Raw genomic sequence first — 12,748 nt, 5'->3', positions numbered from 1 at the left:
GTCATATTTAAATGAAATAACGTATGTTATGGCATGTTGTTGTGTTTAATCAGCCTAATAATAAACATATTTCCAAGTCAATAAACACTGAAAAATATTCAGCAAAAAAAGCCTTTATGCAAAGAATGAATGTATCCAATCAGATGTTCCACTGAGCAACACGTGACAGAACACGACGCTAGCAGAGCGGATGCTCCTCAGATTATTCAAACATCCTTGGTGATCGCCGAGTCGGAATTCCAGGATTTCTCTTGTCTACACACAGCAAAGAGTCGAAAGATAAACACAAACTGCACAAGAAACGTATCTTATATAAAGCAAGGATACATTTTGAAGCAAAATACAACGGTGAGTACATCGTGAAACACTTCAGGATGTATCAACATTACCAATAATCTGCGGTAAATGTTTTTGCTAGTCCTTCAGGAATGCGAGAGATCAAGACACACTTAAGTTTTTCTTATTTATTTGCGCCACAATGTTGTCGAAAATCTCTCGCGTTTACAAACATAAAAAACAGACAGTTTGTCTCTCTTTCAAACTTAAAGAGACAGTGGAGGTCGCGTTCCACGCGCAGGGGAGAATCGTGCACGATGCATGTGCAGCATTAAACGCTAGCATTTAGCCTTGAGTTCAAGCAGAAAAACAAAATGTACCAGACACAGAAATCATGTCAACTGATAGGAGAAGTGTAGAAGTCGATAACAAGAAGGAGCCGCGTGCTTATGTAGGCACGATTTTTATTTTCAAGGGTATCGGCATTACTCAAGGAGAACCAGTACATCATTGAACCAACATTTCAACAAAGCACGTGACCTAGATTTAGGATAGGTCTGGGTGCAGCTGAGCTTGACCTTTTGCCTAATATTTTTACTGTCTGTCCCAGCTATTCTTTACGCTTCCTTTGGCGTTAACCAACCTCAACAAGGATCATCCTCCTCAAAAAAACACTGTGAATACTTTTAATATTTCATAGTACAATATAATAGTTATTATTTAACAGTTTTACTATTAGCTAAAATACCATTAAAATGTACGATTTATCGTCAACTACCCATTTAAGTTACAGCTAATGATAAATCTATGCATACATAAAGTTTGAATAATGTTTTGTTGGTGTAAATGGATAGTGAGCTGTAACAAAAATAGGGTAAAAGCAATAGGGTAAATATAGTGTGTCTTACACATGTTAAAATTAAAACTTATTTATTAGAATGATCTTGCTTGTTCTATTAACACCACGCACTGTGCTGTGTTTTACCTTTCTATATTTCTTATATGCTCCTGTAAAGCTGCTTTGAAAGAACGCCCGTTGTGAAAAGCGCTATATAAATAAATTAAATTGAATGAAAATTAACTTTTGTCTTTGTTGCATGGTTAAGAAACTGTGGACTACCATGCTCTGGTTGTTATTACTAAAACATTTATTTGGCCTTTATTTGGAAGCATGCTCCGCCAGATGGTTTAATAAATACAAGCCAGGCCACTTTGGTGTGCAACTATGGATGACCTGCTTGACTTTGGTTCTTCTTGTGGGAGCTTAAAAGCCATTGCTGCTGAACTCAGTGAGTACTTTGTTTTTTGTTATTACTTATTCATTCATTTTAGACAAAGCAAACAAATGCATAGTGTTTTTAATAAAAGCCGGTTTTTACAGTTTTATCTATTTTATTGCTGTTCAAGCGTATGTACATTTATTGCTTGTATGCATTATATACAATCATGTTTTTTATTTTTTTTGCAGAAGATGACTTTTACTCCAAACTTGCTGATGACTTCCTTTGTGCCCAAAATGGAGCTGTGTTAAATCTAGAAGAAAAGCCTTGTAAAAACCGCATGTTGGTTCAAGTTGGCCTCCTGAGGGAGGAACATGACATTTCATGGGTTAATTTAATACAGTGGCTCCAAAAGCTCATCCCCCAATATCAGTCTGCAGACTTCTGTGGCTTGATTGTGAGAAACACCACAACAGCACTGAGCTTATCCAGAGATGCCAGGGAGAACTTTCTCGAGTCGGATGTCAACTTTGAATTCGTCGGACCTCTATGTGATACTATCGGAATCGGAAGAAAAGATTTACTTGAAATGTCCGACTTTTCAGACCGTGCTAAATTAACCGGTCTCACAAATGGCCTCGTTCTGGAATTGACTAACTTTATTGCACGAGAGAAATTAGAGCCAACTGTGCTGGTGCCATGGATCCGTAACTTTGAGCCATTATTCTGTAGAGATGGCAAGATACGAAATGCCTACAGGCCTCTGCGTGCAAGTCTGAGGAATTTAAGGATGCAGTACCGCAACAATCAGAGTAGCCGAAAGAGGAGTCGTGGGTGTTTGGACGAATTTCTTCAAAGTCCATTCGATCTTGAATTTGACAGTGATGAGACTGAATACAGGAGTATAGCAATGGTAAAGGCACATCTGAAGAAAAAACGCCGAACTGCCATGAATAAGGCTGAGATCAAGGAGGAAGATGAACCCGTGGATATTTCAATGACAGATGAACACGATCGCAAACAGGCAGAGCATGTGAACAGTGAAAACGGGGAACAGGGATCCAAGACAAACTCTGTAACACATTTAGATGATGTGGAAGACCCAAAAACCGACAACGGTGACTGTGTAACTCTTCTTGATATTTCTTTGCTCTCTTTGCAAAAGCTCGCTGAAATGTATGGAGGTAAGAATGAAGTAGCAAAAGTGGTTTCAATGGATCTTCTTAAAAACCACTTCTCTGCAATGCTGAAAGAAAATGCCAACTTGAGATTCTTAAATGACAAAGTCTTGGCTTATGTCTCAACAGAGGGTGGCAACTCTCTGTTAGTGCCACCTTTAAAATTCCTCCATTACATCAGTCAATTCCTTTCAGAAGTTATTGATATAATTGAGCAGCAAATGATGTCATTTGAAAAAGATATTGTGAACACCACAGGAGAGAAACTTGGTCGCGACAAGCACCCCAAATTTCGGAGCTTCCTCAACTTTGACGAGAGTACTGTGACCCGCTACATCCACATGGCTTCTGAAATTTTGTGTCCAAGAGAGGAGACCAACCCTAACTACCGAAGACACTGGCTTGCTTTTTGCGCCGAGAAAGATAACTGCTCTAGGTTGCCTATCAATCATTCCAATCGCATCATTAACTACTTTGAAGCAGCTGCTGGACTTGTTCACCATTACGAAGATGTCGCATTGTTTGTATCTGATTTGCAGGATCTAAACGATGACGCAAATATCCTGTTGGAGAGCGTCACTGCGGATGCAAGCGATGAGAATATGCAAGCGCTGGTCTGTGTGGTTGCCATTGTCTACCTTAAGGTTTTGGGACCCTTGTGGCAGCTGCTGAAGAGTGATGGAGAATATTATCTTTTCAGTAGGTACATTTATTGCCTGTACGATAAACTCTTGGAATGGTCGAAAGATACGAGCCGGCTTATGCAGCCAGAAGCGTTATTGAACGTATTCTTACAGCTTCCAGTGCAAGAGAGCAATTTCAGGGGAGTGTTCAAATACTGTCGTGTCAATGCAGAGAACCAGTACGGCACTCTCGTGAGAGCTTGTTTACAGAGGATGATGAAAGCGCTCGCGGCAGTAATGGAGGAAAATCTCAAAGATTTCCTTCCCGGAGGAGAGTACTGCAAAGAGCTGCCTACAGAAATAAATGTGCAGATGTCAAACTGCACATTTTCACAGTTGATGGGGGAGTACCCATTTGGTCACGCGTATCCGTATGAGAAGAACAGACCTGATAAAACTCCTGGTCCGGCAGAGGGGGGCGTTTCCCAAGAGGCTGAAAGAGCAACTGCTCCCCAAAAGACGACGGATGAACCTACATTTCCACCACCCGTGGTCACGTTATCTCCTGTTAAACCCGTCCAAAAACAACAACGTCAAATGTTGAAACGCCCCCTTGTCTTCAAAGTGCCGAATCTCCGTGATGCCAGAAAAATGAAGGTGAACAGATTAAAGCAAAAAGCTCAAGATCACGTTTATAAGAAGATGATTATCAGAGCGGTTTCCAAAAATGGTGGTCCGTGTAGAAGCCAGCAAGATGTTGAACGATTGCTCACGAAGTTAGAAGGTGCAACCCAGAGAGAGAAATGTGAGGCCTTCCGCTGTGAACTGAACTATCAGAAGTGCATCATGGGTTCTAGAGACAAAAAACTTAATCACTTTGGTTTCTCGCTAACAGAAATGATTTCTGCATTGAAGGATGTCTTGCCAAACGAGAAAGTGCCAGTTACAACACCAGCTGTACCAAAATTTGGTACAAGCAAAGGTTCAGACAGGCATAGCCAATAAAATACCAAAGACCAACACCATCTACAGACCCTTAAAGCACTGGTTCACTGTTTAACAAGTGTATGGATAAAAAACCTAAAAAGTTGATTTCCATGAGACCTTCGAATTACCTTGATTGTCTTGTTGAAATCGTTCTTCTTGCATTTGTTACTTTTTTGCATATACAACTTTTTAAGGTTTTAGATGTTCAGTATATAGTTTTGTGTCCCATGCGAAGCAATCAAGTTGTTTCTCACATTTCTTTCATTATGTTTGTAAAAACTTTTGTAAAACATTTGCATCAATAAAGATGTTTTTTTTCTTAAACCTACTTGTCTTGACTATTTCACATTACATTTTGTTTTTAATATTATCTTACAATTAGTTTTATTTTTACTATTTAAGAACTTATTATCACTTTAAATTTTAATAATACGGTCGGTGAGAAAATTTGGATCATTTAGCATCAACAAATGTCATGCTTCTGTTTCCTTGATAAGCTTAATTTTGATCACGTTGTTATATGGTCTTTTTTGTTCAATTCTTAGCAAATGACAGTTTTGCTTGAAACAAATTTACCACCAATAGCATCTTCAGTATCTTTAGTACACCAGCTTCACTTGTTTTCTACTAGAAATATTTATTAGTTTATTAATCAAGCAGCACAATGGCTGAAAAACTATTAACTTTAACAGCTGTCTTTGTCATTTGTAGTGGGTGTAAAGTCATTCACTATAAACCAAAGTAATCACATATAATTTAGTTAATATAAAAGGGTTAAGTCATATGTTAACTAGTTAACCACATAATTATCAGTTTGACTACAAGAATTTGTACACACTCTTTTGATGTTTTAAAATGACTTTTAACTGATTTCTCCCCTTTTCCAGACATAAAAAACCAATGGCAGCGGGATGGTGGGATCATGCCATTGTTACACACATACTGGTGGCTTTGTTTGGATTGGGTTCATGGATCTCAGTGAACTCATTATGGGTTGAGCTGCCAATTGTTGTTGGTGTTCTACCTGAAAGTAAGCAATGTTTTGTGATGAAATAAGTAAAAGCTTTAATACCATTGATTCATCATAATAATAGTAAAATTGCATTGAATGTAAATATGCCTCAGATGAATCTGATATGCTGAAATTCTCTTTGGTTAAAAGTGCCAAATCTATTGACTTCACAACTAAGGATGTGTCCTCTCTTTGTAGAGTGGAACCTGCCAGCATATCTTTCAGTACTGATTGCCTTTGGAAATCTGGGCCCGGTGGCTGTCACTTTAACACACCACTTCGCCCCAGGGCGGCTGAATGAACGCGTGGTCATCCACGCCATACAAGTACTGGCTGTGATTGCATCTGTGTTTCTTTCTATCTTCTGGTCCCATGTGGCCACGGTTGCAGGAGTGCCGAGATCTGTCCCGTTCCTGCTGCTTACGTTCATTCTGTCATTTGTCTGCTGCACATCCAATGTGACCTTCCTTCCGTTCATGTTCCGTTACCCCCCTCAATACATTCGGACGTTCTTCGTTGGCCAGGGTCTAAGCGCACTCTTTCCCTGTGTGGTCGCTTTGGGGCAGGGCATAGGGAAACTAGAATGTGTCGAGACGCCCAACGGCACACAACCTGTGTATTTCAAGGAGAACTTCCCTGCCCAAAACTTCTTCTGGTTTCTGACCATAATGCTGGCTGTTTCTGCCCTGTCTTTCCTAGCTCTGACATACCGGGTGGTCACCCAGTCTGCGACAGAGGAAATTCATAAAAGAGAGCTGGAAACAGGTCAAACGGATGAAGAAGAGACACACCCGTTACAAAACGGAGGTACACCAGTCTCAGAAGAACAGGTGGAAGTTGAAAAACAGACTCCTGCTGTGTCCTTCTGGACATCACAGAATATCTATCTTCTCCTGCTGCTGGGAATCTCCAACGCACTGACCAATGGCGTGCTGCCGTCCGTCCAGACTTTTTCTTGTTTGCCTTATGGCACCATGACCTTTCACCTCTCTGTCGTCTTGGGCAACATCGCAAACCCTGTGGCGTGCTTTGTGGCCATGTTTGTCCTGCTTAGGTTAGTTGTAATCTTTCCCTTTTTTTGTGAAGGCAATGCTATGACATCATAAATGTAAAATATACAAAATGCTTTTTATCAAAGGTTAGAGCAGTCAAATATTAAATAATTTTTTCTCCGGAAAATGTACTTTGTATTGTAAGTTTGGTCAATTATGTAAACTTTGTAGAACTGAAATAATTTAAGTGGTGTTATTTCAGGTCTAGCGTTGGTCTTAGTGTGATGTCACTAGGAGGTGGAGTTTGCGCTGCCTATCTCATGGCCCTGGCAGCACTCAGTCCTTGCCCACCACTTTTAGGGAGTCAGTCTGGAATCGCTCTTGTGGTTTGTATCTTATTTAGATCTTATTGTATCATATTCTGTTTTCTTTTACATGACACATTTTCTGTTCAATGTTTCACTTAATTTTCTCAAAAGATCTGTTCAAGAGAAACTAGATACTTATTGTTTTTAAATGTCATCTTTCTTTAAAATCTAATATTTTGTAATTACAATAATTGTAATTTTTTAACCCTTGATTATTCACCACACGTAAAAACACAACATCTTAGTTTCATTTACCTGTTTGTCCTGTCAGATCATCTCCTGGATCATCTTTACTGGCCTGTTCTCCTATCTGAAGGTGGTAGTCGGGTCTATGTTGCATGAAGCAGGACACGCAGCATTGCTCTGGTGTGGAGTCTTCATTCAGGCTGGTTCTCTTATCGGAGCGCTTACGATGTTCCCTCTAGTCAGCATATATCAGGTTTTCCAGCAAGCGCAGGACTGCACAAATAAATGCTCTTAATGTTAAAGCCCTTCGGCCTACATTCACCCTATGCCTTTATAATGCAAAATCACTGACTACCTGCACAGGACATTTACAACTCGTGTCAACCTGTTGTTGTTTAGTTAAAGGAATAGTTGGTCTCAAAAATGGTCCCGATTGACTTGACAACAGTAATGGGGAACTATTAATTTGAGATGCACTCGATAACATAGAAAAAGACAGTTTGCACATAATATACAATATTATATTTCCTTCAATATTCTGTATGCCAATGATTATGCCCCTGAATTGTTTAGCATCTATGTGTAATATTATACACAGTATTTTTCTTTTCCAACTCAGTTCAGACAATCAATGTTATTGTCTAATGGTATTGTAAGTCGGGTAAGTTTGCATTGATCCTCAATGCGTATAATCACAAGCAAATTTATTTAGAGGGATAGTTCATCCAAAAATGAAAATTCTGTCATAATTTACTCACCCTCAAGTTTTTCCAAACCTGTACGAATTTCTTTGATCTGCTGAACACAAAGAAAGATATTTGGAAGAATGTTAGCCATTTTCTGTTCTTTCTTTGTGTTCATCAGAACAAAGAAATGTATACAGGTTTGTAACAACTTGAGGTTGAGTAAATGATGACAGAATTTTTATTTCTAGTTGAACTATAACTTTAATGTTTTCTATGATAGCCAGACAAGACAATGTTCTAAGATATAGATTTTTGCTTAAGACAACCAAGAAGAATTGTATAATGTCACATTCCAAAAATATGTTTCTTTATGTGTAATTCTGCTGACACTAGTTTTGTTCTTACGTCTAGTATTAGATTTTGTTCTAACATCTAGAATTAGTGTTGCGTACATTTTAAATTTACCATCTGAAATATGTTTAATATGTCATATCTACTGTCTGTGGTGCTGCCATGTGGACTTGAGATGAGAGGCCAGTATTTTGACTCCAATCCTGTTATCTTGCACTGCTTGTGACTACTTTCATTGAAATTATAATTTGGAATATTTCATTGAAATGGGGGTAATGGTATTCTTGGCTCTAATTGTAAAGTATAAAATCAGAAAAGACTCAAACTGATATATTACACTACTCAAGCTTTCTGTCTCATTTAATACAATAATTTATTGGACAGAATGTGTAATATATATATATAATATTGTGCAGTAATAATGTCCGGATACTTGCTCTTCTAAATGTGAAGGATTTTTATTCCATGTCATTATATGGTTTAAATGTATGGGATCATAAATTAAAATGTTCATGGAATTTATTAGAATGTGATAGCATTGTAAGTAAATAAACTTGTAGAGAATTGTTGCATCTCTTTTATGCTTCTTTTCTATGTGCTTGAATGCGATTGGGTAATTAACAATTATTTATTACAACGGATATATATACACCAGAACAATATGACAACTGGTGATGACAACACTAAAACAGTTAAAGCTATTTAGTAAAAAACTACAAACTAAAGTTTATAAAACTATACTATCGCTTTAACAATCATCACGATTGTTTCCAACATTTTTTACCTCCCGTTGTTAACTTTTAACGTTTTACTGCAGCTGAAACTTGCCTGCTATGCAAAAAAACAGCCAAATGTTAATGTTAAACTTGAAAGTTTGTCAATTTTTTACATTTTCTGTCTCAACTTGAGTAAGAAAACATTGGGCACTCGTGCTGTTGTCGAAGTGCAAATATGCAATATCCAGTAAGGGGCTCTTAATATTGTGCCTAAAATATATATTGTTTTTGTAAAAAGTATTTTATAATATTGATATAGAAAATTCCTGCAAACTTAAATATAAATTGACATTTGGGTGCTCAATTTTCTACAACAATATCTTGTTATAGAATCATACAAATTAAGGGAAGTGAATTTCTTTTTTCTTCTATGAAACATCAACAGATACAGTAGGTGGTCTTGGTTGGTCAATATGAGCACACCCATTCACTTTTACAGAGTGATATAAAACGCATTCCTTCTATGGGAGTACATGACAGTCAATCTCATATGATCTCCAAGCATGTAAGTACCTTTTTGGTTTCAAATATGCAATACTATATATCTTGTTTGTTTATATGTTTATTTACCTTTTTATTTATGTACCTGTTTATCTATTTATATCTGATAAAACAAACAAACTAATTGCATTTATCCAATGTTGCATAGTGTTTACGTCAATACGTAAGTAATAACCAAGTACAAAATTTAGCAACGAGGGGTCCATAATTCATTGACCAAATGCAGTATTCACTTCTGTTAGCGCTGCTAAATGTTGCTTATAACAAAGTCTTCAGTGTTAAAGGAAGGACAACTGCACCTTTGTATAGTGATATCTTTTGTGTAACAAATTGCATTTCTATATGCTTGCAGGAAATAAGCTCCTTCCTGACTTTGTTCTTACAATACATTGGCACAGTATCAAAGTATAAGTTAGACAATCCAGATGTTATTGAATAACTCGAACAGATTGCCCCGGAGTTACGGAAGATAACATCTCTTTCTATAAGGCAAAATCTCTCTAGTCTTACATAAGATGCATTTACAACATTGTATTAAGTATTTACTTACATTTTAAAATCCACTGGAATATAAGGATTGACTTAAAGGGATGTCACCATTTACTTACCTTCGAGTTGTTCCAAATCTGTAAAAAATTCTGTTCTGATGAACACAGAGAAACATATTTGGAAGAATGCTTATAACCAAATAGATCTCCCCACCCTTTTGACTCCCATAGAAAAATTACTGTTGCATACAAAAGATGACATTTTGAAGAATGTATGACAGAAAACAGTTCTGGGGCTCTTTTGACTACCATTGAATTTTTTCCTACTATCATAGTTAATGGGGGGGCCAGATGTGTCTGGTTATAAGCATTCTTCCAAATATCTTTCTCTGCGTTCGTCAGAACAAAGACGTTTATACAGATTTGGAACAACTCAAAGGTGAGTAAACGATGTCAGAATTTTCATTTTTGGGTGAAGTATCCCTTTAATGATATTAGAGTTTAAAGCCTCTACATCGCCATCTTTGATTAAATCATAAAATTGCAGAATACTTTATGTACATATATTTAAATTAAACTAACATTTTCTACGAAAATGAAAATTCTGTTATCATTTACTCACCCTCTTTTCAAACTTATCATTTCAAACCTGCATGACTTTCTTCCTTCCGCAGAACACAATAGATGATATTTGAAAAATGTGGTTAACAACCCTCCATTCACTTGCATTGGTTACAATAGAAGGTGAATGGGGGGGCAGTGCTGTTCTGTAACCAACATTTTTCAAAATATCTTTTTTATGTTGTGCGGAAGAAAGAAAGTCATACAGGTTTGAAATGACAACAGGGTGAGTAAATGATGACAGAATGTTGATTTTGAAGGCAAACTACTCTTTTTACAACAGATTTTTCTTGACTTACTGTATTTCTCTTGTACTTGTTCTTTGTACTTCTAGCCTCTGATCTCCAAAGGAATATCTAAATCACCCCAACCATGTCCATCCTCACTCATGTTTTGGCCTGCCTGTTTGGCATGGGATCCTGGGTCACCATCTGTGGGCTTTGGGTGGAGATTCCTCTAATCGTTTCACATACCCCTGAGGGCTGGTATCTTCCCTCCTACCTCTCTGTTATCATCCAAATTGCCAACATCGGCCCACTATTTGTGACATTAATGCATCGCTTCCGTCCTGGAACTCTTAAAGAAACGGCAGTTATCTATTTCATTGTAAGTTTTGGCATTCTGGCCAGCTTCTTACTGGCGTTCTTCTGGAGCGAGAGGGTCGAAGTGCAAGGTGTTGATCGTAGCGTTCCCCTCCTGCTCCTTACCTTCTTCATCTCCATCGTGGACTGCACTTCATCTGTGACTTTCCTTCCCTTCATGATGCAGCTGAAGACAAAATATCTCACCACGTATTATATAGGAGAAGGTCTGAGCGGTCTTGTGCCGGCTCTGGTTGCGATGGTGCAGGGTGTAGGCGTCATGGATTGCGTCAATGCATCTCAGATCCTCGGATCCAATGAAACGCTGATTCAGCGTGTAAATGCATCTGATGATGTTGTCTACCTTGTGCCTCAGTACCAGCCTGCCAACTTTTCAGTTGAAGCCTATTTTTTCTTCCTGACGGCCATGATGGTGGTTTGTTTGGTAGCTTTTGTACTTTTAAACAACCATCCAGCCGCGCTTCAAGAACATGAAACTAAACACAACAATGCTGGAGACTCCGTATCCCAATGGAAAACCAAAAGAACTGAACAGAAACCGATGATTGGTCTTCATAGCGGTCATGAAAACCCCAAGAGCAGTTTTGGGACAGGAAAGTACAGCTGGTTACAGCTGGTGTACATCTACGTTATCCTAGCCTGGGTCAACGGTCTGACAAATAGTATTTTGCCATCGGTTCAGTCATACTCATGTCTACCCTATGGAAACCAGGCTTATCACTGGTCTGCCACTATGGCGAATGTTGCCAATCCGGTGGCCTGCTTCATCACTATGTTTTTTCTTCGAAGGTGAGCTTGACTGAGACTAAATCACTAAATACATTATAATTGAGTAAATAACATGTTGATGCTGCTTTCAAAACAGAAATATGCTATAACAAAATACTTTTTTTGCCTATCTTTGGCTTTACACACTGACTGTGCATCTCATTGCCTCTCAACAGGTCTTTGGTGTTGCTGGGTCTTCTCACTTCAGTTGGGTCTCTTATCGGAGTTTACATCATGGGTATGGCTGTGTTGAGTCCATGTCCTCCGCTAGTTAATGAGACCTCGGGAGCTGTCCTTATGGTGAGCATTTACTTTTTAAGTAGACCCTATTGTTTTTTTATGTTATCTTTAATAATAAAACAATTGTGTGTGTTTTACAGGTGTTGGCATGGTTCTTTTTTATTTTCATTCTTTCTTTTGTAAAGGTGATTATTGCAGTTATTCTGCGTGATGAAGGTCACAGTGCTCTTGTGTGGTGTGGAGCGGTAGTTCAGATAGGCTCAATGCTGGGGGCAGTAACTATATTCCCTTTAGTCAATGTATATGACTTATTCAATACGGGAGACCCATGTAACAAACACTGTATATGAAATATGGCCCTTGGGGAAAATACTAACTCTATTATTATCCATTAGCCTAATATTAGTTAGGTACTCTTAGGTACATTTTTATCAGATAGACACATTCACTTACTTTTTTGGGGCATTCTCTTAACATTTTTAAGATGAGTTGTTTTAATTCGTAGAGGCAGACCGTCTTTTTATTGTGTATTTCGACGCTCTGGAATACGCGATTGAGATTGGTAAGTAGCGCCCTCCAGTGGTCTCCGCGTGGTCTACATCGATTCTGAGGAACGCTCATTCGGTCAAACGTTGTTTCTAATAAAATGCATCACATGAAACCAATAAAATATTGAATCTCAAGTTGGTTTCTGCAATTGTGTGTGTAGTAGGTAGCCGTATAAATGGCAGAATGTACAGTATCGTAGGCTCAAACATATCTGTCTATTAAGTCCAAAAGATGCCAATTCTACAATCCACTAACACTTTGCCTCATAAATCCACACATTTTCATTCAGCAACATTACCCTGAATAAAACTTGACGGAAAAATC

General features: G+C 38.1%; 2 protein-coding genes across 4 annotated transcripts; both read left to right on the top strand.

Moving 5' to 3' along the window:
- Positions 1-177: 177 nt before the first annotated feature.
- On the top strand, positions 178-8,448 carry slc52a2 (solute carrier family 52 member 2). 2 transcript variants are annotated; one of them, XM_056741758.1, is made up of 5 exons: positions 178-348; positions 5,172-5,314; positions 5,495-6,350; positions 6,551-6,674; positions 6,928-8,448. In XM_056741758.1, the coding sequence occupies exons 2-5, from the start codon at positions 5,185-5,187 to the stop codon at positions 7,135-7,137; spliced, it is 1,320 nt and encodes a 439-aa protein (XP_056597736.1). In that variant the 5' UTR covers positions 178-348; positions 5,172-5,184; the 3' UTR covers positions 7,138-8,448. The 2 variants fall into 2 exon arrangements, with proteins under 2 accessions (XP_056597736.1, XP_056597735.1); XM_056741757.1 differs by lacking the exons at positions 5,172-5,314; positions 5,495-6,350; positions 6,551-6,674; positions 6,928-8,448 and adding exons at positions 1,447-1,565; positions 1,745-5,157.
- A 370-nt stretch (positions 8,449-8,818) lies between these two features.
- si:ch73-196l6.5 (riboflavin transporter 2) lies at positions 8,819-12,639 on the top strand. 2 transcript variants are annotated; one of them, XM_056741555.1, is made up of 5 exons: positions 8,819-8,842; positions 9,041-9,160; positions 10,600-11,656; positions 11,812-11,935; positions 12,016-12,639. In XM_056741555.1, the coding sequence occupies exons 3-5, from the start codon at positions 10,638-10,640 to the stop codon at positions 12,223-12,225; spliced, it is 1,353 nt and encodes a 450-aa protein (XP_056597533.1). In that variant the 5' UTR covers positions 8,819-8,842; positions 9,041-9,160; positions 10,600-10,637; the 3' UTR covers positions 12,226-12,639. The 2 variants fall into 2 exon arrangements, with proteins under 2 accessions (XP_056597533.1, XP_056597534.1); XM_056741556.1 differs by having other exon boundaries at positions 8,826-8,842; positions 9,095-9,160.
- Positions 12,640-12,748: the final 109 nt, after the last annotated feature.

The sequence above is a fragment of the Triplophysa dalaica genome, chromosome 25 (genome assembly GCF_015846415.1).
Source record: "Triplophysa dalaica isolate WHDGS20190420 chromosome 25, ASM1584641v1, whole genome shotgun sequence".
In the NCBI taxonomy this organism is placed as follows: domain Eukaryota; kingdom Metazoa; phylum Chordata; class Actinopteri; order Cypriniformes; family Nemacheilidae; genus Triplophysa; species Triplophysa dalaica.
The sequence above is the reverse complement of the archived record's forward strand: the minus strand, read 5'-3'. Positions and strand labels throughout refer to the sequence as shown.